Here is a 25,687-nt window from a genome sequence, read left to right as displayed (position 1 = left end):
CTAGTTCCAGGACAGCCTCCAAAGCCACAGAGAAATCCTGTCTCAAAAAAAAAAAAAAAAAAAAAAAAAAAAAAAAAAAACTATTGAGATATCATTCTCTAACTCAAAATGTTGTAAAGACCAAAACATAGAGATTAAATTTTATTTTGTAGCTTTCTCCAAAAAGCATATGGACAACTTTAAATGTTTGTAACAAGGACTACAAATAAAATGAAGAAAATGAACTTAAAAGAAAATTTACTTAAAATATTGTGTACTAACTTCAAGAAAAATTTTCATCAAATATATAATCAAGAAGAAAAATGGTGAAATTTGATGTTCAATTTCTATTCCTTCCAACCTACCTATATAAGCAATGTTTCTGTCTTACAAAATAGCCAATGTCTAGAGAAGGAAGTGTAAGTAAAGCAAAGGTCATGAAAATTCACAAGCTTAAAAAACAGGGCCTGGAAAACGAAGAGGAATTTCTATTTGCAAAGTTCACAGAGCCTGTAAGCTGGAACAGGCCAGGTACAGTTAGGAAGGTGGAGGGGAAACTTGCTTCAGTGAACTGGGTGACCTCAAGCAAAATGCTGGTATCAAAGATGTACCAATTGACTGCACCAATAAGACAACACTGGGTGGAGCTGCAGGAGACCTTTTATCCCAGCCTGGTGTCAAAAGGGTGGGTGGGTCTGTGGCTGTGGAGAGCAGGTCAAAGCTTCTATCTCTTGCTCTGAAATAACACAAAAAAGCCATCCTACAAAAGCAATTTCATCAACTCCTGGTTCTAACAACACATAGCAAGTTAGATCATCCAATTTAGGGAGATCTCTTCTAGATTTAATGGTATTCAAATTAATTTTCAACTATTGGTTTAGGGGACACTGAATGTATGTAAACATGTTTCTCACAATAGTGCTAGATTTTCTACTGTCATGGACAACTGTTGTGCATTTGAATATCTCTTGGTTGTTTTCAATTCCACCAACAGTGTAGGTGGCAGCACTAGTATTGCCACTCTTTAGCTCCAGGTGAGGAAAAAACTAGAAGTGCTCTCTGGAACTACATACTCACATTCAGGGACTCCAAGCAGCAGGATGCTACTAGTTGATACACAGTGCCTAAGGTCAAACACTGACAGAGACTCCATTCTCCTCCTCCATTATCAACATTCAAGTGTCTTATCTCTCTGAGTCTCAATCAAGAGTATCCAACTTGTGGCTCATGTGTAGCACACATCTAGGGTTATCTATAAATGCAGCCCGATACTTATGCAGAACCCGATATCATGCCACAGTGTTAAAATGTTGGCCACCCCTGATCTTAATTACTTTACACAATGCTCAATCTTTAGAGTAGACTTATTAAGTTATGCATCTTCTACTAAAGGTCATTTGCCAACACAACTCCTAACAGTATTCACACATGTTCACTTTAAAATGACCAATTTATACATAAAAGTCACTAACAACAAGCAGAAATTATGTTCATAAGAAACACAGCCAATTAACAACTAACAGAATCAACTACTGAGAATTTAACACTTTGCTGGAAGCTTATGGCCATGAAACAATGATTTCCTTCCCTCACTCAACTTGCTAATCTTTCACTACTATAAAACAGTACAGCATAAATTCAAAAGCATCATACTCCCAGTTATTATCCAAAGCTGTTAAACTCTTAGAGCATTGTACTTTTAATTCATAAAATTGTATGTTTCTAATATGGAAAATATGAATGAAAAATACAATGTAAACTCCATTGCTTTAAATTTTAATTAGATGAATATGGGCTATATGAACTTGGATATATATGTACAGTCTTCTGCATTTAATTCACCTTGCCTTGTTTTACACATCACAAGAGCTTCCTTACTAAGGGAAACACCTTTGCTTTACAAGCACACTTGTTTGCTACTAGCTAGTAAAATGTGAATAACATAGGTTAACACTGCGGGAGCCAGTTAGGAAAACCTAATAACCTATGTAGCTTATGTATTCATTTGGTACTGATTTTTTTGGCTACCCAATATCCTTAAGATTTTCACATAATTTTACCACAAAATATAACTAAACCATGTTATTTTCTTTCAAATATTGTTAAGTATCAGTTGTGTAAACAACCACAGATGAATAAAGTTTACCTTCTAGCCATGTATAGAATGATTCTCCTTAAAAAAAAAAAGAATTTGGTTAAAATATTTTAAATATTTGTATATAAACAACAACTCAGGTCACTTGAGGACTACCTCTAGGAATGTCTACTCCTTTAGACTAAACAGTAAAATGAGCATATGTTTCTAGAAAAACCCATATATAATTTAAATAACACTGGAGAGTGTTCTTACAGATATTTTAATTATTAAAATATATGATAAAACATTTCAGTGTAAATACTAAAATATATCTTATTCCCTGAAGGTTTAAATCCAAAAGCAAGGAAACAAACACTTAATAAATCTGTCTGAGATAACTAACAAGCATAGTATTATATCAGCAAACTACAAATACAGAAATTAAATTATAATTACTCAATTTTTCCTAACCCAATAAAGCTAGGTATGTTTCCTCAATTATCTAAGAATAAATTTCAAAAGATAATTTTCAATGTAATTCTTGCTTAGAGTGACTGTAACTCATCTGCATAGGACCTAAAACATCTCCTTGGAACGGAGGAGAAAGTGGTAAGAAACACAGAAGCTGAGTTCCAGAGCAGCAGCTAGTTCCAGAGGTCTACTATATAGCATGCTGACTAGTGTTAGCAACAAACTGTTGTGTTCTTATAAACTGTTGAGAGATTTTAAGTGTTTTTGCCACAAAAAGCTAAGTATGTAAATAAATACATATAGCACCAATCTTGTTTAGCCATTCTCCAGGACATATGCTTCAAAATACTGCTTATAAATGTATACAATTTTGTCACCAAAAGAAAGAAGAGCCCTTTCTGGCTCAATAATGCTCTTCTGAGTTAGGGAGGGAAAGAAATGGGAGTGTGGTTGTACTTCCTGAGAGAATGACAGAAAACCCAGTCCACAGAGGTGCTGCCCAGTCTCAGGGATAAACCTTGGGAGCTCCTCTGCCCCCTGAGTGCCACCCCACTCCACCACAAAACAGCACAGACAGCTTTCTGCCATCATCCACTCCATCCACCCTGGCTAAGGATTGTTACTATCTCACTTCCTCAAATAACCTCAACTGCCAGCTCCCATTTGGCTGGGAAACTGAGGCCACAAATGGCCTCTTAACCCATCCCTTCAGACGACTTCAGTCTTCCCCACTGCAAACAAGTCACACGGGACACACTGACTTACTTACTGCTCAGCTCTCAGGTTCATGCTATCTCCCCCAACAAGCCTATATATACTAGCTAATTCTACTGATCCACAACCACTCCTTTAGTTCAGAATTCATCTTAAAGGCCACTTCTTCCAGGCAGCTTTTCTCATCATGTATGAGGTGCTTTGTTTCACCCTTTACTGAGTTACACCTGCTGGGGGCACTGTGTCTGAGTTTCTGTATGTTGTTGCGTCGGCTGTGCATTGCATTTGCTTTCCTCTGGGCATCCTTGGCTCACAGAGGGACGCTGTGCATTTTATACATTCTCCCAGTCTGCATAATGCCACTGAACACAGGTAAGGAGACAGCAACTGAAATCATTTTCTGGCTGTTTCATGGCCAGATGCTAGTAAATAGTCTTCATGAGATTAAGCACTATATTAAAAAATGAGAATGTAACTTTCAAAGGCAGTAAGTAAATACAGAAGTCACAAACTATCTGAAAAAATAACTTTGCTACATTTCCTCAAAATCTTCATATAGATTAAAAAATATTTTTAATTGTGTATGTGGGTGGGAGGTGGGGTTCATGAGTGCATAGCATTTATGTAGAAGTCACAGGACACCTAAAAAGAATCTGCTCTCTTTTTCCATCGTGTGGGTCCTGGGTATTGAACTTGGGTCATCAAACTTGGCGGCAAGTGTCTTTACCACCAACCTTCAAGATTTTGTTAAAAGAAAATGTGGAAAGTAGACCTACTTTCTATACTAAACATTTGGTAAAATGGCCTCTATGCTTTTTTTTTAACTTTAAGACAACTTTATGTTATTTTTTAAAATCTCATTTTTGATCACCATTCATTTCTGAAAAAATAGGCCAAGCCACCTGCTTTTGGTGAAAAGAAGAAAAACTCTAAAACTTAATAGTAAAAAGGTTTCTTCCATGGTTGAAGTAAACATGAGTTTCAACTCACCATCATCTTCCCCTAAAGGAGAAAAGAGAAAAAAATTACAAAATGCCTTACCCTGCTCAGATTCCACCCCTGCTAATGTCAACGCACAATTTATCCTCACTGTTAAACTGTTCACTGTACCATGAACTCCGATCACTACTGCAGGCATCCTGCAATTAAGAGCCTTGCCTGCAAACCAGAGTACAAGATTCCCACATTCTACGAAACAAACAGGGGAAGTGAGAAAACATGAAGAGACTGAGAAGGGAGAAGGAACTAGGCCTGGTGACACAGGTGCATGATCCTAGACACTCGGGAGGCTGAAGCAGGACCACTCACTGTGCTCAAGGCCTGAGCTATAAGGTGAGTTCTAGGCTGGGATGGCTGCTCAGTGAGACTCTGGGGAGCTGCGGATGTAACTGTGATATAATGTTAAGTGTGCACAAAGCCCTGGGTTCCATCTCCAGCACATTGAAAGACCTGGAAGCAACCGAAGCAGCCAGAGGTAGCTAGGCTCAGTGCTTATCAAATATACAAATATCTTTCAGACCCCCTGCCCTCCTCACTCCCTCTACCCCACCTCTGTGGACAGGACAGTTTCCATGCTGGGTACTTCTCCAGATGATTACTCTTTTGCTCAGGCAGCTGAAAGAGGGGGTTCAAGGACACCCTCCTGGGATGGAGAGGCCCAAAGGCTGAGCTGGCTCCATTGTTCCTCACCTTTGTTGCCTCTGCCTGGCAGATTCTGATGAGAAAGTTTATTTTTCAGAAAAAAGGTTCTGTTGCTCAAAGACTTTTTGAATAATAGCTATAGAAGCCTAGAACTGACACTGCTTCAGGAATACAGTGGAAGAAACAGATGAGCAGGCAGTAGAGAGCCCTTCAAGCCCACCTGGCAGCCAGAGTTGTAGGCTTTCGTTAGCAGCCCAGAAGAACTGCTCCCACTCTCACTGCCTTGGCTTGTCTTTAACAGTCTTTCCTATCTTTTCTTCTCCTCCCTCCCTAGTCTCATTGTTGACACCCCCACCCGCCATCTTTGCAGCAGTTTCTGGTTTAATTTATGGGAAATGGAAACAAGGTGTTTCTTTGGATTTGACATCTTTTGTTAAACAAACAGCTGCATTTTTTACTTTGGAACAAAGTAACCACAGAAAAGGTCTGAAGAAATGCCTTCCTTAATTATAACAGGAAACAGAAGGAGGGATGTCCTATTTTCGTTTATACAGCTTCCACAGTGTCAATTTTTACAACATTTTGTGTAATTAAGACATTGAAGTTGAAAACATAAAGGTTATAATGTAAAAAGAGAAAAAAATAAGTCATGACCACTCAGCTCACAGTCCCAATTTTTTTACCAGGCAGTTTCAGAATGAGCTTGGGGAATAGCATTTTGCCTTGACACAGCTAGCATCTAAAAGCATTGCTTATATTCAACCACTCCATATCTATTTGGGCCTCAGGCCAGAAGGAACAAATCTACTTAGGAATTTCAACTTTCTAACTCAGTCCTGACCGAAACTTTAGAATGGTAGGTCAGAGCTACAGGGTCAATCCCAGGGATTAGTTGCTCCTAGATAAGAGGATGAAGATGCCCCAACTAACCACAGCATGCTACACCAACTGAACAGCACACTAGCTTACATGTACCTGTGTTTTTACAGTAGGAGGTGTGTCTGACACTACAACCCCAGTATCATGTGCTGTGCCCAAATATATGATGACAAAGACAGATAATACTGCCACCATCTTTACAATCAAGTAAATTAAACTTAAAACGTAAAATTCAGGTTCATACTTATCATACAAACACATAATGGCCAGCTAGTAATTGGCCACTTTGTGGAACAGTGCAGGGACTGGAGCAGTGTTGAGGGATGGCAGCCTGAGTGTCTGTACTCTCGTCATCCTTCATGTGCAGAGACACCATGGTGCATGGGTTGGCACCCCAGAGAACCCATTAGATAGGTCTCTGGTGGGGCCCAGCCTCTTGTGCTGTGTGCTTACCTGGCTCCCAGGTAATGTGTGCACTGTGGAGAAGCTGTGATGAACTCCCCCACCCCCAACTCTCCACTTTGGCTGCATATCACCAACTAGAACAGTGGTTCTCAACCTGTGGGTCAGGGGTCACATATCTGATAGCCTATATATCATATATTTATATTACAATTCTTATCAGTAGCAAAATTACAGTTATGAAGTAGCAATGAAAATAATTTTATGGTTGGGGGGTCAGTACAACATGAGGAACTATATTAAAGGGTTGCAGCATTAGGAAGGTTAAGAACCTCTGAACTGGAGTGTATAAAAACATGGAGCCTGGGTCCTTATTCTCTGGTTTCTGAATTTACTGTTATGGAGCAGGACCTGGCCCTCCAGAGTTCAAATTTCTCAAGAAATCTGAGGTATGTACTGATCCCTCACATCTTCTAATTCACCCTTCACCAGGTTCCTAGTTTAGGACCTAGCATAGGGCTCCAGAAGACATCTAGCCTGTCAACTCATGCTTGTGTTAATCACTAAAATTAAGCAAAATATAAAATTGCTGATTTACTTTTCTACAATTTGAAAATGCATGAAATGTATAGAAAACCTACCTCGGCTGGGTGCCAGAGGATTTAAAGGACGATACACAGATCGTGGCCTGGAAAAGAGCACAAAGCTCATGTGAAACGGTTTGGCTTGTTATATATCACCTTCCCCCAACAGAAACAGACATTTGCCCTTCCCTCTGACCCTTCATTACTTGAAGCAGTTTTCTTCATAGATGCTGTTCCACACCCTCCATGCCGAGGAGCCCTTGTAGCCAGTGTACCGCTCTGGGTTCAGCAACAGGTCCACATACTGCGCAGCAGGAGAGCGTTCATCTGCCAGGAACAAACCGGGAAGGCCACTCAACATCACCACTCACCAACAGCTTGGCATCACAAAGCAGCAACTCCCCAACCAGAGAAGTGGTTGGTTCAAGTCACCTCCAGCGTACACTGTCGGGGGTTAACCCCTGTGACCGCACATGACCCTAAATATGTAGAACTTGGGCAAACTACTCAAGAGATGAAAGAACAACTTCTTCCTTTCTTTGGCTTCTCAAAGTTCACTCAAGTAATGTAACATTCCCTACTTTAGTTATAACCACCCAGGAATAAAAGTTTATTTCTATAATTAACTATCTCAACACAGACTAGGAAACACTATTTTGTTACATCTTATATTACAAATATTTTTCTATTATTCTCTACAGAATAATTAGGTCATTAAACTCCCTCCTTTTTTTGTTTTCTTGTTTTTTGTTTTTCGAGATAGGATTTCTCTGTGTAACAGTCCTGGCTGTCATGGAACTCACTCTGTAGACCTAGATGGCCTCAAACTTTCAGAGATTCACCTGCCTCTGCCTCCTGAGGGATTAAAGGTGTGCACCACCACCACCCAGCAAACTTCTTTTCCTACCTGATAGTGTATTTTTCTGTCACTGAACAAAACTGAGATATTCAATAACTACTAGCCCCATAATCATAGAGGAAACTATGATTATGTTTCCTCTGACCCACACCCTTTGAGGCCTACCTGCTGCTATGATGATGTAGGAAGAATATAAAGGTAACAACAAATTGTCATTGTTTTGTTTTGGGTTTTGGTTTTTTTCAAGACAGGGTTTCTCTGTGCATCAGCCCTAGTCATCCTGTACTTTGTTGACCAGGCTGGCCTCAAACTCATAGAGATCTACCTGCCTCTGCCTCCCAAGTGCTGGGATTAAAGGTGTACACCACCATCACCCAGCTCCAAATTGTCATTATTAAATGGACTGAATATAACATAAATAATGGAAACATGATTTTACAGAATGCAAGATCTTATCTTAATCCTAATCACAAAGATACTGCACTACACAAATTTATGCACAGGAAACAAATTACAATTGAATATACAAAAACTTGCAAATGATTTAATTTGAATTGAAATCATTAATTTGAAAAATCCTAATAAAAATAAAAGTTCAAGTCATGAGGATTTCAAAATAGTTTCTTTTAAGGCTAAGAATACAGGATATAGCTAAGTGGTAGAGGGACTTGTGAAGCTGTACCCCCCCACCCCCCGCCAGGTTACAAGTTTTAATTTAAAAGTTTTTAACCATATCTAACAAAATAAATTTATAACACTCAAGATACAGAATGTTCATATAAACCAAGTCCAAATTTCTTGATTGTTCTGCTTTTTCTTCTTTTTGTCACTGTGTCAGGGGCTCAGACTGACAGAGTGACATAGAGGAACCTTTTAAATAAGCATGCCTGGATCTAGTGAAGTAAGAGCCATAATCCAACTCTGGAGCTAGCTTTTCAATAAAGAACAGAAGCTGTGGTTTTTAATACCTACAATACAAACACAAACCTTCAGAGGGGAAAAAAGTTCGTTTTTTCTTTTTTGCAATTAAATAATAAGAATGGTTAAATTTATTTATTTAATTATTTAATTTCTATGTTTTCTAGAGTAGAAACAGAGACAGACAAATTTACTGAGTACACTTTCAAGGGAGTAGTGGCCAGGGCAGGAGCAGAATGGCCTGCCTCATTTACTTCTAATTCCTGTATCTTTCCTTTTTAAAATTTTATGTATGGGTATTTTGCCTGCATGTATGTTTGTGTACCATATGTTGTACAGTTCCCCCAAAAGTTAAAGAGGGTATCAGATCCCCTGCAGCAAAAGGTACAGAGAGTTGTGAGCTGCCACATGGGTGCTGGGAATTGGAATCCAGGTACTCAAGAAGAACAGCCAGTGCTCATAACTGCTGAGCCATGTCTCCAGCCCCAGTTAAATATTGTCAATTGTTTTTTGTTGCTTTTCAACTCATCTTCAAAGCAGATTCAGTTATATATAAAGCTTCTCAAATACCACTGAATGTCATTCGTGTATCCTCTGATATAAACATTTGTGCATACTTAATACATACACACACATCTCCACACTCCTTAAGTATGTACATGTGAAACTAAACATGTGAAGGGTCTGCTATGAATGTGTGGGTGGGAATAGCACCTATCTCCTCACCATGGAAAACCCACTCAACAACTATAAAGGAAAAAGATTCTGCATTGTAAATCATCTGCCATGATGATTTACAATGCATTTTAGTGGGTCAGCAATGTAGTTCATTGAAAGCACACTTGCCTGGCATGCATGTGGCCCTGGGTTTGATAATAAGCACCACAGCTAAGTACATGCGCTCTTACTTTCTCTCTCTCTCCCTCTCCCCCCATCTCTCTCTCTCACACACACAAATCATCTAATAAAGTATTTTAAGAAAATAATTTAAGTGTTTAACCAACTTACATTAGTTAATAAAACTTTTGTTCTTGGTTTTTCTTCATTTTAAAAATCTGTTAATACTTTTTCAAATCATGAAAATGGTAGGATTTGTTAACTTATGCAAGGGGGTTGGCAGGCTACCTAATGGCTGAATGTGGCTTGCTGCTGGGAAGGACAGTGTCCTTGAGAACCACAGAGCCTGTGTTCAATGCTGATGAACTGAGAGTGTGCCACAGATACAGAGTCTACAATCTCTCAATTTTTCTTTTCTTTTTTTTATTTGAATTAGAAACAAGATTGTTTTACATGACAATCCCAGGTCCCTCTCCCTCCCCCCTCAACTAAAACCCTACCTATCACATATCCCTTCTGCTCCCCCTGAAGGGTGAGGCCTTCCATAGGGGGTCATCAGAGTCTATCATATCCTTTGGGATAGGGCCTAGGCCTAACCCCATGTGTCTTGGCTCAGGGAGTATTCCTCTATGTGGAATGGGCTCCCAAAGTCCACACCTATGCTAGGGATAAGTACTGAACTACAGGAGGTCCTGTAGATTTCTGAGGTTTCCTGAGTGAAACCCATGTTCCTGGGGTCTGGATCAGTCCCATGCTGGGATCCCAGCTATCAGTCTGGGGAGCAAGAGGTCCCCAATGTTCAGGTCAGCTGTTTTCTGTGGGTTTCACCAGCCTGGTCTGGACCCCTTTGCTCATCACTCATCCTTCAATACAACTGGATTCTAGTTCAGGTCAGTGATTAGTTGTGGGTGTCTGCTTCTACTCCTACCAGCTGCTGGATGAGGGCTATCAGGTGGCATATAAGTCAGTCATCAATCTCATAATCAGGGGAGGGCATTTAAGGTAGCCTCCTCTCTGTTGCTTAGATTGTTAGCTGGTGCCATCTTTGCAGGTCTCCAGACATTTCCCTAGTGCCTGATTTCTCTGTAAATCTAAAATGTCTCCTTCTATTATGGTACCTCCATTTGTTATCTATTTTTCCCCTGACTCGACCCTCATGTCCTCTTCTCCCCTTCTCATTCTCCTGGCTCCCTCCCCCTCTTCCCGTGCTCCCAATTTTCACAGGGGATCTTGACCCTTTCCCTTTCTCCAGGGGACCATGTATGTTTCTCTTAAGGGTTCTCCTTGTTTACTAGCTTCTCTGGCAGTCTGGATTGTAGGCTGGTAATCCTTTATGTCTAAAATCCACATATGAGTACATAACATATTTGTCTTTTTTGTGATTGGGTTACCTCACTCAGAATGGTTTCTTCTAGTTCCATCTGTTTTCCTGCAAATTTCAAGATTCCATTGTTTTTTCTGCCTCTGAGCAGTAGTCCATTGTGTAAATGTACCACATTTTCTCTATCCATTCTTCAGTTGAGGGGCATCTAGGCTGCTTCCAGTTTCTGGCTATTACAAATAGTGCTACTATGAACATAGTTAAACAGATGTCCTTGTTGTATGAATGTGCTTCTTTTGGGTATATGCCTAAGAGTGGAATTGCTGGATCTTGTGGTAGACTGATTGCCATTTTCTTTAGGAGTCGCCATACTGATTTCCAAAGTGGCTGTACAAGTTGGCACTCCAACCAGCAGTGGAGGAGTGTTCCCCTTTCTCCACATCCTCTCTAGCATAAACTGTCATTGGTGTTTTTGATTTTGGCTATTCTGACAGGATTAAGATGGTATCTCAGAGTTGTTTTGATTTGCATTTCCCTGATGGCTAAGGATGTTGAACACTTTCTTATGTGTCTTTCAGCCATTTTAGATTCCTCTATTGAGAATTGTCTATTTAGTTCTGTACCCCATTTTTAATTGGATTGTTTGGTGTTTTGGAGACTAGCTTCTTGAGTTCTTTGTATATTTTGGAGATCATCCCTCTGTCAGATGTGGGGTTGGTGAATATCTTTTCCCAGTCTGTGGGCTGTCGTTTTGTCTTGCTGTCTCCTTTGCCTTCCAGAAGCTTCTCAGTTTCAGGAGGTCCCACTTATCAATTGTTGATCTCAGTGTCTATGCTACTGGTGTAATGTTCAGGAAGCAGTCTCCTACACCAATTAATTCAAGGGTATTTCCCACTTTGTCTTCTAATAGGTCTAATAGTGTGGCTGGATTTATGTTGAGGTCTTTGATCCATTTTGACTTAAGTTTTGTGCATGGTGATAGACTTGGATCTATCTGCAATCTTCTACATGCCAGCATCCAGTTATGCCAGCCCCATTTGTTGAAGATGCTCTCTTTATTCCATCATATAAATTTAGATTGTTCATCAAAAATCAGGTGTTCGTAGGTGTGTGGATTAATATCAGGGGTTTCCACTCTATTCCATTGGTCTATCTATTTTTGTGCCAATACCAAGCTGTTTTCAGGACTATAGCTCTGTAATAGAGGTTGAAGTCAGGGATGGTGATGCCTCCAGAAGTTCCGTTATTGTTCAGGGTTGTTTTGGCTATCCTGGGTCTTTTGTTTCTCCATATAAAGTTGAGAATTGTTCTTTCAAGGTCTGTGAAGAATTGTGTTGGGATTTTGAGGGGATTGCATTGAATCTGTAGATTGCTTTTTGGCAAGATTGCCATTTTTACTATGTTGATCCTGCTTATCCAAGAGCATGGGAGATCTTTCCATTTTGGGGTATCTTCTTTAATTTCTTTCTTTAGAGACTCAAAATTCTTACGGTACAGGTCTTTCATTTTTGGTTAGTGTTACTCCAAGGTATTTTATGTTATTTGTGGCAATTGTAAAGGGTGATGCTTCTCTGATTTCTTTCTCCACCAATGTGTCATCCGTATATAGTAGGGCTACAGATTTTTTTCTGAGATAATCTTGTATCCTGCCACTTTGCTGAAGGTGTTTATAGCTGTAGGAGTTCCCTGATTGAGTTTTTCAGGTCACTTATGTAGACTATCATATCATCTGCAAATAGTGACTATTTGACTTCTTCCTTTCCAATTTGTATTCCCTTGATCTCTTTTTGTTGTCTTATTGCTCTAGCTAGAACTTCAAAGACAATATTGAAGAGGTTTGGAGAGAGTGGACAGCCTTGTCTTGTTTCTGATTTTAGAGGAATCGCATTGAGTTTCTCACCATTTAATTTGATGTTGGCTTGCTGTATATTGCTTTTATTACGTTGAGGTATGTTCCTGTTATCCCTGATTTATCCAGGACCTTTATCATGAAGGGGTGTTGGATTTTGTCAAAGGCTTTTTCGGCATCTAGTGAGATGATCATGTGATTTTTTTCCTCAGTCTGTTTATATGGTGGATTACATTGATGGATTTTCGTATGTTGAACCATCCTTGCATCCCTGGGATGAAGCCTACTTGATCATGGTGGATGATTTCTCTGATGTATTCTTGGATTTGATTTGCCAGTATTTTATTGAGTATTTTTGCATCAATGCTCATGAGGGATATTGATTTGTAGTTCTCTTTCTTAGTTGTGTCTTTGTGTGACTTGGGTACCAAAGTTATTGAAGCCTCATAAAGAGTTTGGCAATGACCCTTCTGCTACTATTGTGTGGAATACTTTGAGGAGAATTAGTATTAGCTGTTCCTTGAATTTCTGGTAGAATTCTGCACTGAAGTCATCTGGCCCTGGGCTTTTTTTGGTTGGGAGACTTCTGGTGACTGCTTCTATTTCATTAGGGGTTATAGGTCTATTTAAGTTGCTTATTTGTTCTTGATTTAATTTTGGTAAGTGAAATCTGTCCAGATAATTGTCCATTTCCTTTAGATTTTTGAATTATGAGGAATATAGGTTTTTGAAGTTTAACCTGATGATTCTCTGGATTTCCTCTGTGTCTGTTGTTATGTCCCCCTTTTCATTCCTGATTTTATTGATTTGCATATTCACTCTCTGGTAAGTTTGGATAAAGGTTTATCTACCTTGTTGGTTTTCTCGAAGAACCAACTCTTTGTTATATTGATTCTTTGTATTGTTCTCCTAGTTTCCATTTTATCGATTTCAGCCCTCAATTTGATTATTTCCTGGTGTCTGCTTCTCCGGCGGAGGGGGCGGGTATTGGCTTCCTTGTGTTCTAGAGCTTTCAGTTGTGCTGTTAATTCTGTAGTGTGATTTTCTCCTCTTTCTTCATGTGGGCACTTAATGCTATGAACTTTCCTCTTAGCACTGCTTTCATAGTGTCCCATATCCCTCAAGTTTTCTACCTGATAGTTTCTGAACCTTGCCAACCCTGACCCACACTGATAAAGAATTCCTTCTGTCAAGAGTGATGCAGCTAGTTTCCATAGTGGTGCCATGGCCATCCTCCCCTCAGGTCAGATATGACATTGATTCTGACTAATTCAAACAGAAATTGTATTCTTTACATTGGTGTGGCTTATAACCCCCCAATGACCCTCTCCCTGAATGTTTTCTTCCCTCTACAAAGCTATCATTTCTATTTGACCATGCTAAGCACAGAGATCAGAGGGTAAGCTCATTTGTCTGTCCTTGCCTCTACCTTGAGATAAGGTCTCCTACTGTTCACCATGTCCAGCTTTATGTGAGTGCTAGAGATTTAAACCCAGATCCTAGGGCTTGCAAGGCAAGTGCTTACCCACTGAGTCATCTCTCCAACCCCGAGAAGAATTTTATGAAATGCCTCTTTTGAGTATAATATATATTCACAGAATACATTAATATGAAAGTCTCCAAAATAACCATGCTTAATTTTTTAATGTAAAAATCATTATAGTGGGTTTTGTTTGGTTGGTTCATCTTTTTAAGATGAGGGTCTCATGTTGCCAGACTAGATTTGGCTTTTATGTAGCCAAGGATGACTTTAAATTTCTGATCCTCCTTCCTCCATATCCCAAGTACAGGGATCACAGGCATGTGTCGTGGCACTAAGAATTGCCTCTGGTGTTAAGCACTCAGCATCCTTGAGTGTCAACCACAGCAAATGAAAGAACAATGATGTAAAATAAAGTGACAACTACTTGAAGTACTTCTACTCGAGAAGAGAGGACAGCAGCCACAGAAGGTGTTTCTGACAAGCCATCAATTCTAACCATCACAATGGGGACATTTCTCATTGCACTGCTTGTACATTGCACATCCAGAAAATTATGGTAACACTTTAGCTCTTAGTGCTCACCTTAATTCTGCTACAGCATGAGCCCTCTGTAACTTACTCCATCTTAATGTGCACCACAGTTCTGTGTGGTCTGGATAAAAATGGCCCCCATAGACTCATATGCTTGAATACTTGGTTGCTGATTAGTGGAACGCTTTGAGAAGGATCAGAAGACACCTTGTCATAGGAACTGTGTTGCTAGGGGTGGGTTCTGATGTTTCAAGAGACTCCAACCATTCCTGGTGTTCCCTCTCTCTGCCTTGTGACTGAGGACTGAGATGTAATTCTCAGCTATTCCTGCCATCATGCCTTCACTCCACCACCATGGACTCTAGCCCTCTGAAACAGTTAAGTCCAATGAAATGCTTTTTTTCTTAATGTTTTCTTGTATAAGCTGTCCTTGTAGAGGTGTTTTTATCATAGCAATAGAAAACTTAGACACTCTTAAGAATCCTCTTCAAATCATTACAAAGCAGTAGGAACACCTTAGATCCCCCCTAAAGGACTGGGGAAGCTTCTGCTGTCCATTTCCATCTTTGTAGGTTGAGTCTCATGTTCTTCCCTACTTCCCACAAGTTAACACTGCAGTAGAAACTGAAGAGAGGCCAAATGAATGATCTGAACACACAGCACAGTTGAAACAGTCTCAGGCAATTTTGAGTTACTGTAATTTTCTTCTGCTAAGAGAAGTGGTAGTTTATGTGTCTGACCCCTGTCTTGCCTATGTATCCTTCCAAGGGATGCTTGGAAAGAGGGCTAGAAGTCAAGTCAGTTCTCCCTAGTACTGCAGGAATCACTATGGTTTATTGAGACCTCAACCAAATTTTTATAGCCTGTTCACAGAACCAAGTGATCTGAAGTGAAAGCACAAGGAGATGGCATGCTGGAATGTTAATACAGGCTTGGTACTCAGATCTAGGGCTGAATCATGTCTCGGCCTCTTGCTATTATGGAATCTTGGGCAATTTGATTTTGAGGCTAAAGTTTCTCAGCCTTAGAACAGTACACATCTACTAAGGAAGCTGTAAAAATCAGAAAGAAATAACATCTATAGCACTTAGCACAGGGTCTCAAACGTTAACTCTCCCAATTAATGCCATTATCAATAGTAAGCTCTCCACAGAGAAATCCCGAGTTAAACACTAATTTAGGTCATATTTTCAACAATTTAGATGTCTTATAAAAGGCTTCAGGTTAAAGTGATGATGACAACTTATTTTATTACCATCAAGTTCACAAAAGTGATCCTGTGAGTCATCATATCTTGCCCAGTCAATGAATGCTTCTTTGCTTTCATTACTATGGGAAGGAAGAATAAAAAACAATTATATTTGGAGCTGAAATTTTAAAGTTGTATTTAATGAACAAAAATAGAGATCGTTTCTTCAGAAGGTGACGCCACAAACTCTAGCAGTAGTTAAATGAAGGAATGATAAAAAGTCATATGAGAAACAGCTACCAATTTGATGCATTGCTTATATTTCCTAACTACTTTAAAATGATTCTTAGCCCTGGTTAAGTAATTATTTTGAATTTATTTACAAAATATACAAGCGCTTTACATACAAACTCAAGGTCACCATTTCATCTGACATACAAATTGTAGTAATGTTATTTTTTTCCTAAAACAGAAGTTCAGCTTGTTTTCTGAATTCTTTAAATTTAAGTTGCATCTATATTTATAGAACCCTCAAATATTAAAATCATAACCCCGGCTGTGGGAGGCAGAGGCAGGCAGATCTCTGAGTTCAAGGCCAGCCTGATCCACAGAGTGAGTTCCAAGACAGCTAGAGTTACACAGAGAAAACATACCTTGGGGGGAAAGTCACTAATAATAAACTAAGTACAACTAAACTTGCCTTAATGTACTATTGATGGCGCCCAGCTTGTTAGCCTGCTCACAGTCTTCCAATTCTTTGGTATTGTTTGCTGCTTGCAAGTACTACAAGAAAATTCATACAAAGTGATAGTGATTAACTCTTCTTTAGCAGACAATCAATGATGACATGTTCTGTCATCAAAATCCTTACTGTAAGAAAAGACTTAAAAACAAGGCATGAATCTCTACCCATTAAGTGAGCAAAGGCTTTCAAAATGCAACAGTTAGCATGTGTGTGCTGGTGATGATGTCACCTGGGAAAGAAATTGGATAAATATATATCTAGAATTTTACAGACACTAAGTCCTTAGAATGGAGTCTTCAACTTAGACCATATCCCAAAGAAACATTTGTTACTACCACCATCCAACTGTTCTGCACCCTATTGTCTAGCATCTCACTTCTTTACACAGTACTAGGGAACTTCCATGTGCACACAATGAAGCCAGAGGCAAAAATGCCTGTGCTTCACTGCACGAGCAAAGAACCAGAAGATTGAAATGCTCACATGTAGGGTGGCTACTGTTAGTCACATATCACTGTGAGGATGAATGTACAAGATCCAACGTGTCAACAGAGAAAGAGGCGTAGAAGGAAAAACAATGAGTCAAAATGTAAAATGAAAAGTATTTCCAACTTGAAGAAATTCATATTGCTAAAATTTTTAACTTTCCATAAATTATATATTGTATTTCAGATACATGCTCTGAAAGTGCATTATTTATAGACAGATACATATATAGTAAGAGTAGACCCACGTAAGTCACTTCAGGAAATGAATGGCTCTGGAGAGGAGCAAGTAAAATGGGATTAGAATGGTGCTCACTGGGGTTGGACTATCTCGATATTGCTTTATTACAGCTTTGAAATCAAAGTAAATATGAACAAGTGAACATCAACAATTCATGGAAGAGATGGATAAACAAGGAAACAGTACACAAGAAGGCAGAGAGAAAGTGAAAGATCTTCATTGTGTATATTCAGAAGTGGAAAATGAGTTAACTGCCAGCTAGGAACACAGCTTACTCATTTAAAAAAAGGGGGGAGCACAAAGAATACCTTAACACCATTTCCAAGTACTTGGCTCAAAATCTCTTGGTGATAATTTTCTTTACACAGTGTAACCTGAATCTAACAGAGACACTAACTGAAACAGAAGACTGGAAATAGCTACTAACATTTTTGCTGTAGTTACAGTTTATAGAGTTTTTCTATCTAGAGATTCTGCAAATGGATGTAATTTCAAAAGAAGCTAGGCATGCATGGCCTTACTGCTTGATTCAAGAGTTAACAATTTGAATTCTGAGGTCAATGCCTCCATTCTCAACTAAACTCATGGCTCTCTACTGCCCCCAGTATGCAGAAGTATTCAAGGAAGAAAAGTAACTTACCTTATTTGAATGCCCAGCTTTAATTCCAACTGGAATTTTACTCTTAAAAGAAAAAGAGCAACATTACTTAGAAGAAAAGAAGAAGGGATGGCTGCTATCAGGGAAAAAGAGGGGAATAAAAGGAAACTGATCTCAAAATGCATATTACTTTGCTTCCTATGTTATGACTTCTCTCTCTTAAAAAAATTATACTTTATGAGTGTTTTGCCAATATATATGCACAAGCACCATGTGTATGCCTACTGTCTGTGCCAGCATAGAGAGCAGGCATTGGATCCCCTGGAACTGTGGTTATGGATGGCTCTGAGCTACCATGTGAGTGCTGGTCCTCTGTAAGCCAGGTCCCTGTATAAGTGTAGCAAATGCTCTTAACCCCTGAGCCAACTCTCCAGCCCCTGTTGTGAGTTTTTCAATAAACAATGTGCTTATTTCTTATTAGAAATGTAACACAGAAGAGGCTATAATGCACTACAGATGGAAATTAATGGATCATTTGAATTTATGAATTAAACTCTCAGCTTAGAAACCTACTATGAAAAAAAGAAAAAAGAAAAGAAAAGAAACCTATTATGACCCAGCCAGCATTGTGGTTCATACTTGTGATCCCAGAACTCGGGAAACTGAGGAAGGAAAACTGCCATATTCAAGGCTAGCCTAGGCTATAGGTCAAGAACCTATCTCCAAAAAATACACACACACACACACACACACACACACACACACACACACACACACACACACACACACAGAGGGAGATTCATAATCTGTGAGGTCAATATATCTTTTATTAGATAAACGCCAGCCAAACGCAAGCCAGAGCATGCCAGGGGCAGCAAGGCAGGGAGGCCAGAGAAGGGGCCCCCATGTGCCTTGTCTGTCCCTTTAAACCCTATCCAGCGTCACTCTGACATCACCTTGACCATGCCCTGACAGACACACCTGTAGCAAGCTTCTAGCAGGTGTGGCTTACCTTGTCCCCTACACACACACACACACACACACACACACACACGTATTAAAGTCAAATTGGTCAGGTCTAGCTACACGGCACAGGCTGAGGCAGGAACATTATCAACTTCCAGGCCAACCCAGGCTACATAATGATACCCTATCTCAAACAAAAACAAAGCCAAATAGTGAAATCCTAATAGTCAACAGCAAGAAAATTTGCTATTTAATAATGGGCAAGCCTAGGTATGTAGCTCTGTGATAAGGTGCTTGTTTGGCACGTACAGGTCCTGGGTTCTGATCTCAGCACTAACACCACAAGAAAAAATGCATACTGGATCCTATTCCAGAGGAAAAGAAACTGAAGAGATGGTACAACAAAATGCATATTTAAATATGACTGGATTGAAAAGCTACAAAGGACGCACATAGTCAGTTGATGATATTGATTACTGTCTATCAGAATGAGACCTCTGGATGGTATTAAGATTAATATCCTGATTTTGTTAATTTTTCTATAGTTATATACAAAAAAGTCTATATAGCAGTATTCCGACATAAAGGACCTGTCTACAGCATGCTGAAACGGTTCTGAGGGTAAAGCAAACCAGGTGAGCATGTGCACCTAGGGGATCTGAGTGAACAGGTCCATGGTGTCCTTGGACCATTCTTAGAACATTCCTTAGAACTGAGATCATTTAAAACTACAACCAGTTCCCATGAATATCTTATCCTTGTTGGAGAAGCAAGATCATTTTTAAAGAATCTTCCATTTATATGACACTGACCCAGATGTTCTTTTTTAAAACTATTTTTAAGTCCCACAAACTGATCTGATTTGGTAAGAAAAGAATTGAAAATTTAAAATATAGCTTAAAACTAACTGTTATTGAGGGAGAATAGTTTTAAATCAATTATAATATATGTGAAAACTGAAGTATCAGAACTTGGGCTATATCTCAGTGGTACCTGCCTAGTGTGTGTGAGAGTGTAGATTTCTCCCTGTGTGTGTCTTTCTGTGCTCTCTCAAGACATACCCCTCACAACCCTCACACCCTAAAATGTAACATTTCCTTGGTAAGAAATATTTTTATGTTTTGTTTATATGGAGGTAAACATACTTTTAAAGAAAAAAAGCCATGAAATGCTACTCTAAGTTGGATTTTATCACTTCATGCACTGAAATCCCCATTTTAAATGTGAAGTTTAAGATCCTGAACTTTTTGCCTATGAAACAAGATCAATGAAACCCACTGCAGGTCTAATCTTAGAATAAGCCTGTGGTCTTCCTCCCATTTAAGAATCAAAACTTATGTCCACACCCACTCACTAACACCAGTGAACACAAGAATTCCTCAATTCATCTTTGAAGGAGTCTAGTCAATAGAGCTGAAAGCCTATGAAATCTGAGGATAGTCCAAATACAAGGCTACAGGGGTTGTGATTTTTTTAAAAGCCCAAGAAGAAGCCCTCCCTAACCCCACCCCTGATTATTATACTCTTACTTACTGTACCTCTGGACAGGGCTCCACATGGCAGTCTTTTATTGAGCAGTGGCCATCTTCTGCCCAAAAAGGACATGGTCGCTTCAGATTAACCTTTCAAGGAAGAACAAATCAACATTAGCAATTGGGTATGATAATTACAGAATGTTTGCCAAATGTCACTATGTTGGACATGGTGACACAGTGGTGATGAGGAGGGAGAAGCTTCTCGACCCTGTGGTGTGTATACAGTTCAGATACTAAATGACTGCAGCTTTGCAGGCACCTGGGTGGCATGTTAACTTCTAAAACAAATGGCTATGGGTTCTCTGAGACTGGAAAAGAGAGACATCATTCAAGTTCACTGCTCATCTGAAGAAAATCTGTCACTGGGCAGCATTTCAGAATGACTTTAACATTCCCCAAACACCTACCACCACCTTAGCATCAGAGTTCCCACACTGCTTTAGTCAGTATGTACTGAGCACTGGCTATTTATCAGACACCAGGTTAGGCTCAAGGCAAAAGAGAACTGTTTCTCCCTAGGACTTATAATATCCCGAAGAAAAGAAAAATCAAATACTCGAACATTTATTTCATTGCAAATTATAGCACATGCTCCAAAGCAGAACCCAGAGTTTTGTAATTAGTGATGCTGATGGATGGAGCCTCTGAGGAGGTCATGCTTTAAGACAATGAAAGGATGGGGTGGGGGGGGGCATGTGTATTTGGCTACAGCATTGGAGAGCTTTGTGGTGCTAAGAATGAAGAACCACCAGTTCCACCATTTGTAGTGGGGAAAGTATGGACAAAAAGGGCAGAGGTCACATGGTAAACACTTATTTCCAAATTCTTTATACAACAGGAAGCTGATAATCCACAGGACTGTATTTCCCAAGCTTAAAAAAAAAAATCAACGTTTTCTGCTTTCTCTCTTACTTGTTACTTTTTCCCATCTCCCACCACCACCATTTGTCTCTTGCCTAAGCTACTGCAATAGCTTCCAATCTTCTGCCACTACCTATTACACACAGCAACAGTTATTACAAAACCAAGGTAGACCCTCCCAGTGTCTGCTCAGAACTTTTCCTGTGCATTTTCACCTCCCCTGGAGCACATCCAACCCTACAGCAGCTCTACAGGCACTATCTTGTAACCACTGTCATCTGCCACCTACCTCATCTATTATATGACATTTCTACTTGACACACCTGGTTCTTAAGTCCCAAAGCCTCTATACTGCCCATCCTCTTTATCTGCTATTGCTCTTACAGAGGGCTTGTTCTTCGACCTTAGTCAGGTCTTTCAACAGCAGCAGGACTTGACTAGACCCTCTAAAGTAGTACTTGAATGTAACCACCCCAATATATTGCTGTATGGTTTCTGTGTATGTTTGTATATGTGCCATGTGTAATGCTCATGTTTTAAAACTGGCTCCTATCTACCTCTCCAATTCTCCTCCTCATTCACCTGCTTCTGTGGCCTAAGCCTTCTTCTAATTCTTCAAATATAATAAGCCCACTTCTATGTCAAAACTCTCTCATCTTTTCACTCAATTTCCCTGGAAGATTTTCCACAGATCTCACCACCACTTGCACTTTCACATTAGGAAGGTCTCTGCTAAATATCACATTACAATAAATACCATCCTTTCCTGGTCATTTCATCCAAGCAAGCCTACTTATCTCTATATCCCTTGTCCCCACCCCATTTATACCGTCTCCTGCTTTTTCTTTACAGCAGTCACCTTACATCTGACATTACAGTTCACTATTTACTTATTATTTGTCTCTCTAAAGCAGAACAAAATCTTTGTCTGTATCCACAGTACTAAGACTAGAGGCTATCACAATGTCATCAATGTGTCCAATGGCCTAGCTGCAAAGGTAGATAGTTCACTCCTTGTTCAATGAATCCCAAGTATGTATGTGTGTGTTTGAAATCATTTTGTTATTTTTGCCTACTTAACTTACATTTTCCCTTCTTCTGTAACGTCTTCTAATTTTGTATTGATAAACAATGATTCCTCGTGTTCCTTTGAATGGCATGGTCACCCAAGGTATACTTCCTTCTTTCGGAGAAGGTATCACATGACTACCTGAACCAATCATGATTCTCTCCTCCAGAAATCTGACTGTTGCATAAATAGCAAAAAAATATGAGAAAATAGCTAATTCGGTCTGGAAGTTTGGTGAGGGGCTGATGATACAGCTCAGTGGAACAGTGCTTGCCTAGGTGCCTAACATGCCAGATACCCTAGGTTTAATTTAACCACCACAAAGTTTTGGTGATTACCTAGAGACAATGATCACAGGTGCCAGCTCTGCTTTAATCTTTTCTAAAGTATACTACTTCAGTTTTGCAAACTATTCAAAATTTTCTCTTTCTCAAACTTCTGTTTTAGTCAACAAAGTACCCTACTTAGGAAACTCAGGCCTATTATTTCCTCAATTTAAAAATGTGGCTAATAACAAAATTTTCATATGAAGAGTAAATGAGATATCAATTCATCCCAACAGTCAACTCTTCAATGGGCCAGGCCTTGTATGGATACAAAAATAGAAATGCAATCCCTAAAAGGAGGTGTGCATGAATGAGGGTTGGGATGGATTTTGTGGGCACCCAAATGAAGGCAGTCTCTGACAGCACACACAGTTTCTACTATATTAAACTGAACCACATGAAATTGGCATGTTCAACCATTTTTGAAATATAAAAGTAACAATTTCATATCATTTTTCTAATATTATGAAGGAAACAACTACATATACAGTCAGCTGGGAGTCAGAAGCACCTATCTTATTTGAATGAAAAATACCTAAAGATCAGTCAGTTTCGGTACAAATTTGTCTTTGAAATACATCCACCAACTGCACTCCAAACAGATTCTGTACAAAGGAAAACATTCACCCCTTTCTGGATATACTTGGTATTTGAGGGCAAAGGAATGGTTTCCCAAATCTGTAATTTTCTAATTTATCTTCTTGAACAAGCGACAATTGCCAAAAGACTAAAAATTTCACCCTCAAAAATATTTAAAGAGTAAAGATAATTTATTCAGAATCAAGATTAAAAAGGAAACCATGTTTAAATTTTAGAACAAACTAAAATGAAAATCAAATTATATATCAACCAACAAGACCAAAGTCATGTCAAACATAGCTTTAAAATATAGCTGTAAAATAGATTCTGTGCACACACACAGAGGAGAGGGACCAAAGAACAGGGAGTGAATATGGTCAAAGTACATGATGTACTTAAACCAAAAGGCTATCATGAACCCCATTGTTTTGGACAATGAAAACACACTAATAATTTTTTTTAATTCACTAGACTACACCCTTGGTATTTCCTCCTTAAAAATGTAAAATTACAATTGTTTATTTGAGTTCTGATTGCTGACATACTCAAAGGACTACTACTGCTTTTTCTGTTATTTTCAGAAGGCCCAGAGACTCATGGTAGGTTAAAAACAGATTCTACAGAATTACTACGAGGGCATGTTCTATTTGTAGCATCACTGGGTTTGCAGACCCCACAAAGCATGTCAGTGACAGTCTGTTACTCTGCACTGCTTACAATATATCCATTATACAAACATGATGCTCAACTAAAGCCTGGCCAGCTCTGTCCAAGTCACAGAACCTACGAAGGAGCACAGAAGCTGACCAAGTCTATGTGGGCATTTGAAGCTCATGTAAAGGAGGAATCTTCATCTCAAAACCAAAACAGAAAGAAGAGTGATTACCAGCAGGGTAGTGGTGTACACACCTTTAATCCCAGCACTCGGGAGGCAGAGGCAGGTGGATCTCTGTGAATTCGAGGCCAACCTGACCTATAGAGAGAGAGAGTTCCAGGACAGGCTCCAAAGCTACACAGAGAAAACCTGCCTCGAAAACAAAACACAAACAACAACAACAAAAAACCCAAAAAACAAACAAAAAGAAACCCTATCTTGAAAAACAAAAACAAACAAAAGAGTGATTCCCCAAACAGAAAGGGGATGCAGATTTTTTGGTATGTAATAGAACAACTTTTCCACTATGATACTTTTCTTAGTTTCGTTTTGTTTCGTTTTGTTTTGTTTTGTTTTATTTTTTTGTTTTTCCAGACAGGGCTTCTCTGTGTAGCTTTGGAGCCTATCCTGGCACTCACTCTGGAGACCAGGCCTGCCTCTGCCTCCCAAGTGCTGGGATTAAAGGCGTGCACCACCAATGCCCAGCTATTAGTTTCATTTATAAAAGATTTATTTTGAAAACATAATAAAAACAAGTCACATTTGCAGACAACTATATAGAAATCTTTGGATTAACAGAATTAAAAATATCCACCTTACCTTGTAATAACGAAAATAGTCTCTTTCTTGTAACTTTTTTAATTTGGGGAAGATTTTGTAGTTGTTGAAGTTATCAATGCTGTCAATGTCACACAAGCAATCATCCAGAACTCCAGTCACCTAGAACATACATATATATAAGATATAAGATATCCAAATCACTAATGTTTACACCTTAATAAATCCATTATTTTAAAATACAATTTATTCATTCAAGTAGGTGAGTTTTACTGATTAAGATTCATAACATTAGGGCCAATGAAATGGCCTAGTGAGTAAAAGTGTTTGCTGCCAAGTCTGACGACCTGAATTCACTCTCCCTCCATATGGTGGAAGACGGGAGCTGACTCTTGAAACTTGTCCTCTGACTTTTGTATGCATGTCACGACACATGTGTACTCATGCCCTAAAACACACACAAATTCTAACTGTAAAAAGTACTTTTAAAATTCGTAACATTACAGCAGTCACTTTTCAACTATGGCAGTTCAATATAAAAAACAAAATAACCAAAACCAAGAAAGTTACATATATCTACTTTTAAATACTAAACCTCCTTTTAGAACTCAAAATCAGCAATATTTATGCCTTTCCTCGGCCTAAACACCAATAAAAATGCAAGTAGCCATTGGATTCCAGACTAGCCTAGAAGCCACAGTCTGTAAAGCCACTGCAAAGACCCACCTACATCTTTATTTTAGGCCGCCATTTATGTGCCAGGCATGGTGTGAAAAGCTTTAGTATGTCACCGCATTTACTCTTTAAAACTATCCTGCAAATACAGTATTACGGCCCTCATTGTAAGGAAATTATGGTTTAACAAGCTTACAATGACTGTTTTACATTCCCATGGAATTTAACTCCCAAATCTACCAGGCTTAAAGTCTGTTCTCCTTCACTACTCAAAGTATCCATGAATCCAAGAAGAGAAATAGGTATATAAAAGGTAAATTTCGAGTCCAAAAAAATCCATAAAATATTCTTCAGTTATAAAGTCATTTATAAAAAATGACTCTCAATATATATGCACAACTTGAATTAATCCCTAGAGAAGTCTCCTAAGTAAAACATAGC

At 39.1% G+C, this 25,687-nt stretch overlaps 1 protein-coding gene across 4 annotated transcripts in view; it reads right to left on the bottom strand.

The window, feature by feature from the left end:
* Ero1b (endoplasmic reticulum oxidoreductase 1 beta) overlaps positions 1–25,687 on the bottom strand; it is a 44,703-nt gene that overhangs the window by 10,711 nt on the left and 8,305 nt on the right. The window contains exons 2-10 of one of the 4 annotated variants that reach the window (XM_027409439.2): positions 24,614–24,733; positions 20,308–20,391; positions 17,846–17,887; positions 16,435–16,517; positions 15,801–15,874; positions 6,954–7,074; positions 6,805–6,851; positions 4,232–4,243; positions 2,126–2,152 (exon numbers count right to left, since the gene is read on the bottom strand). In XM_027409439.2, the coding sequence (XP_027265240.1) occupies positions 2,126–2,152; positions 4,232–4,243; positions 6,805–6,851; positions 6,954–7,074; positions 15,801–15,874; positions 16,435–16,517; positions 17,846–17,887; positions 20,308–20,391; positions 24,614–24,733 (610 nt within the window). Of the gene's footprint in view, positions 1–2,125; positions 2,153–4,231; positions 4,244–6,804; positions 6,852–6,953; positions 7,075–15,800; positions 15,875–16,434; positions 16,518–17,845; positions 17,888–20,302; positions 20,392–24,613; positions 24,736–25,687 lie in introns of those variants that run through there. The other 3 variants (XM_027409441.2, XM_027409440.2, XM_035442853.1) reach the window with 3 other exon arrangements.

Source organism: Cricetulus griseus, chromosome 3 (genome assembly GCF_003668045.3).
Source record: "Cricetulus griseus strain 17A/GY chromosome 3, alternate assembly CriGri-PICRH-1.0, whole genome shotgun sequence".
NCBI lineage: Eukaryota > Metazoa > Chordata > Mammalia > Rodentia > Cricetidae > Cricetulus > Cricetulus griseus.
The sequence above is the reverse complement of the archived record's forward strand: the minus strand, read 5'-3'. Positions and strand labels throughout refer to the sequence as shown.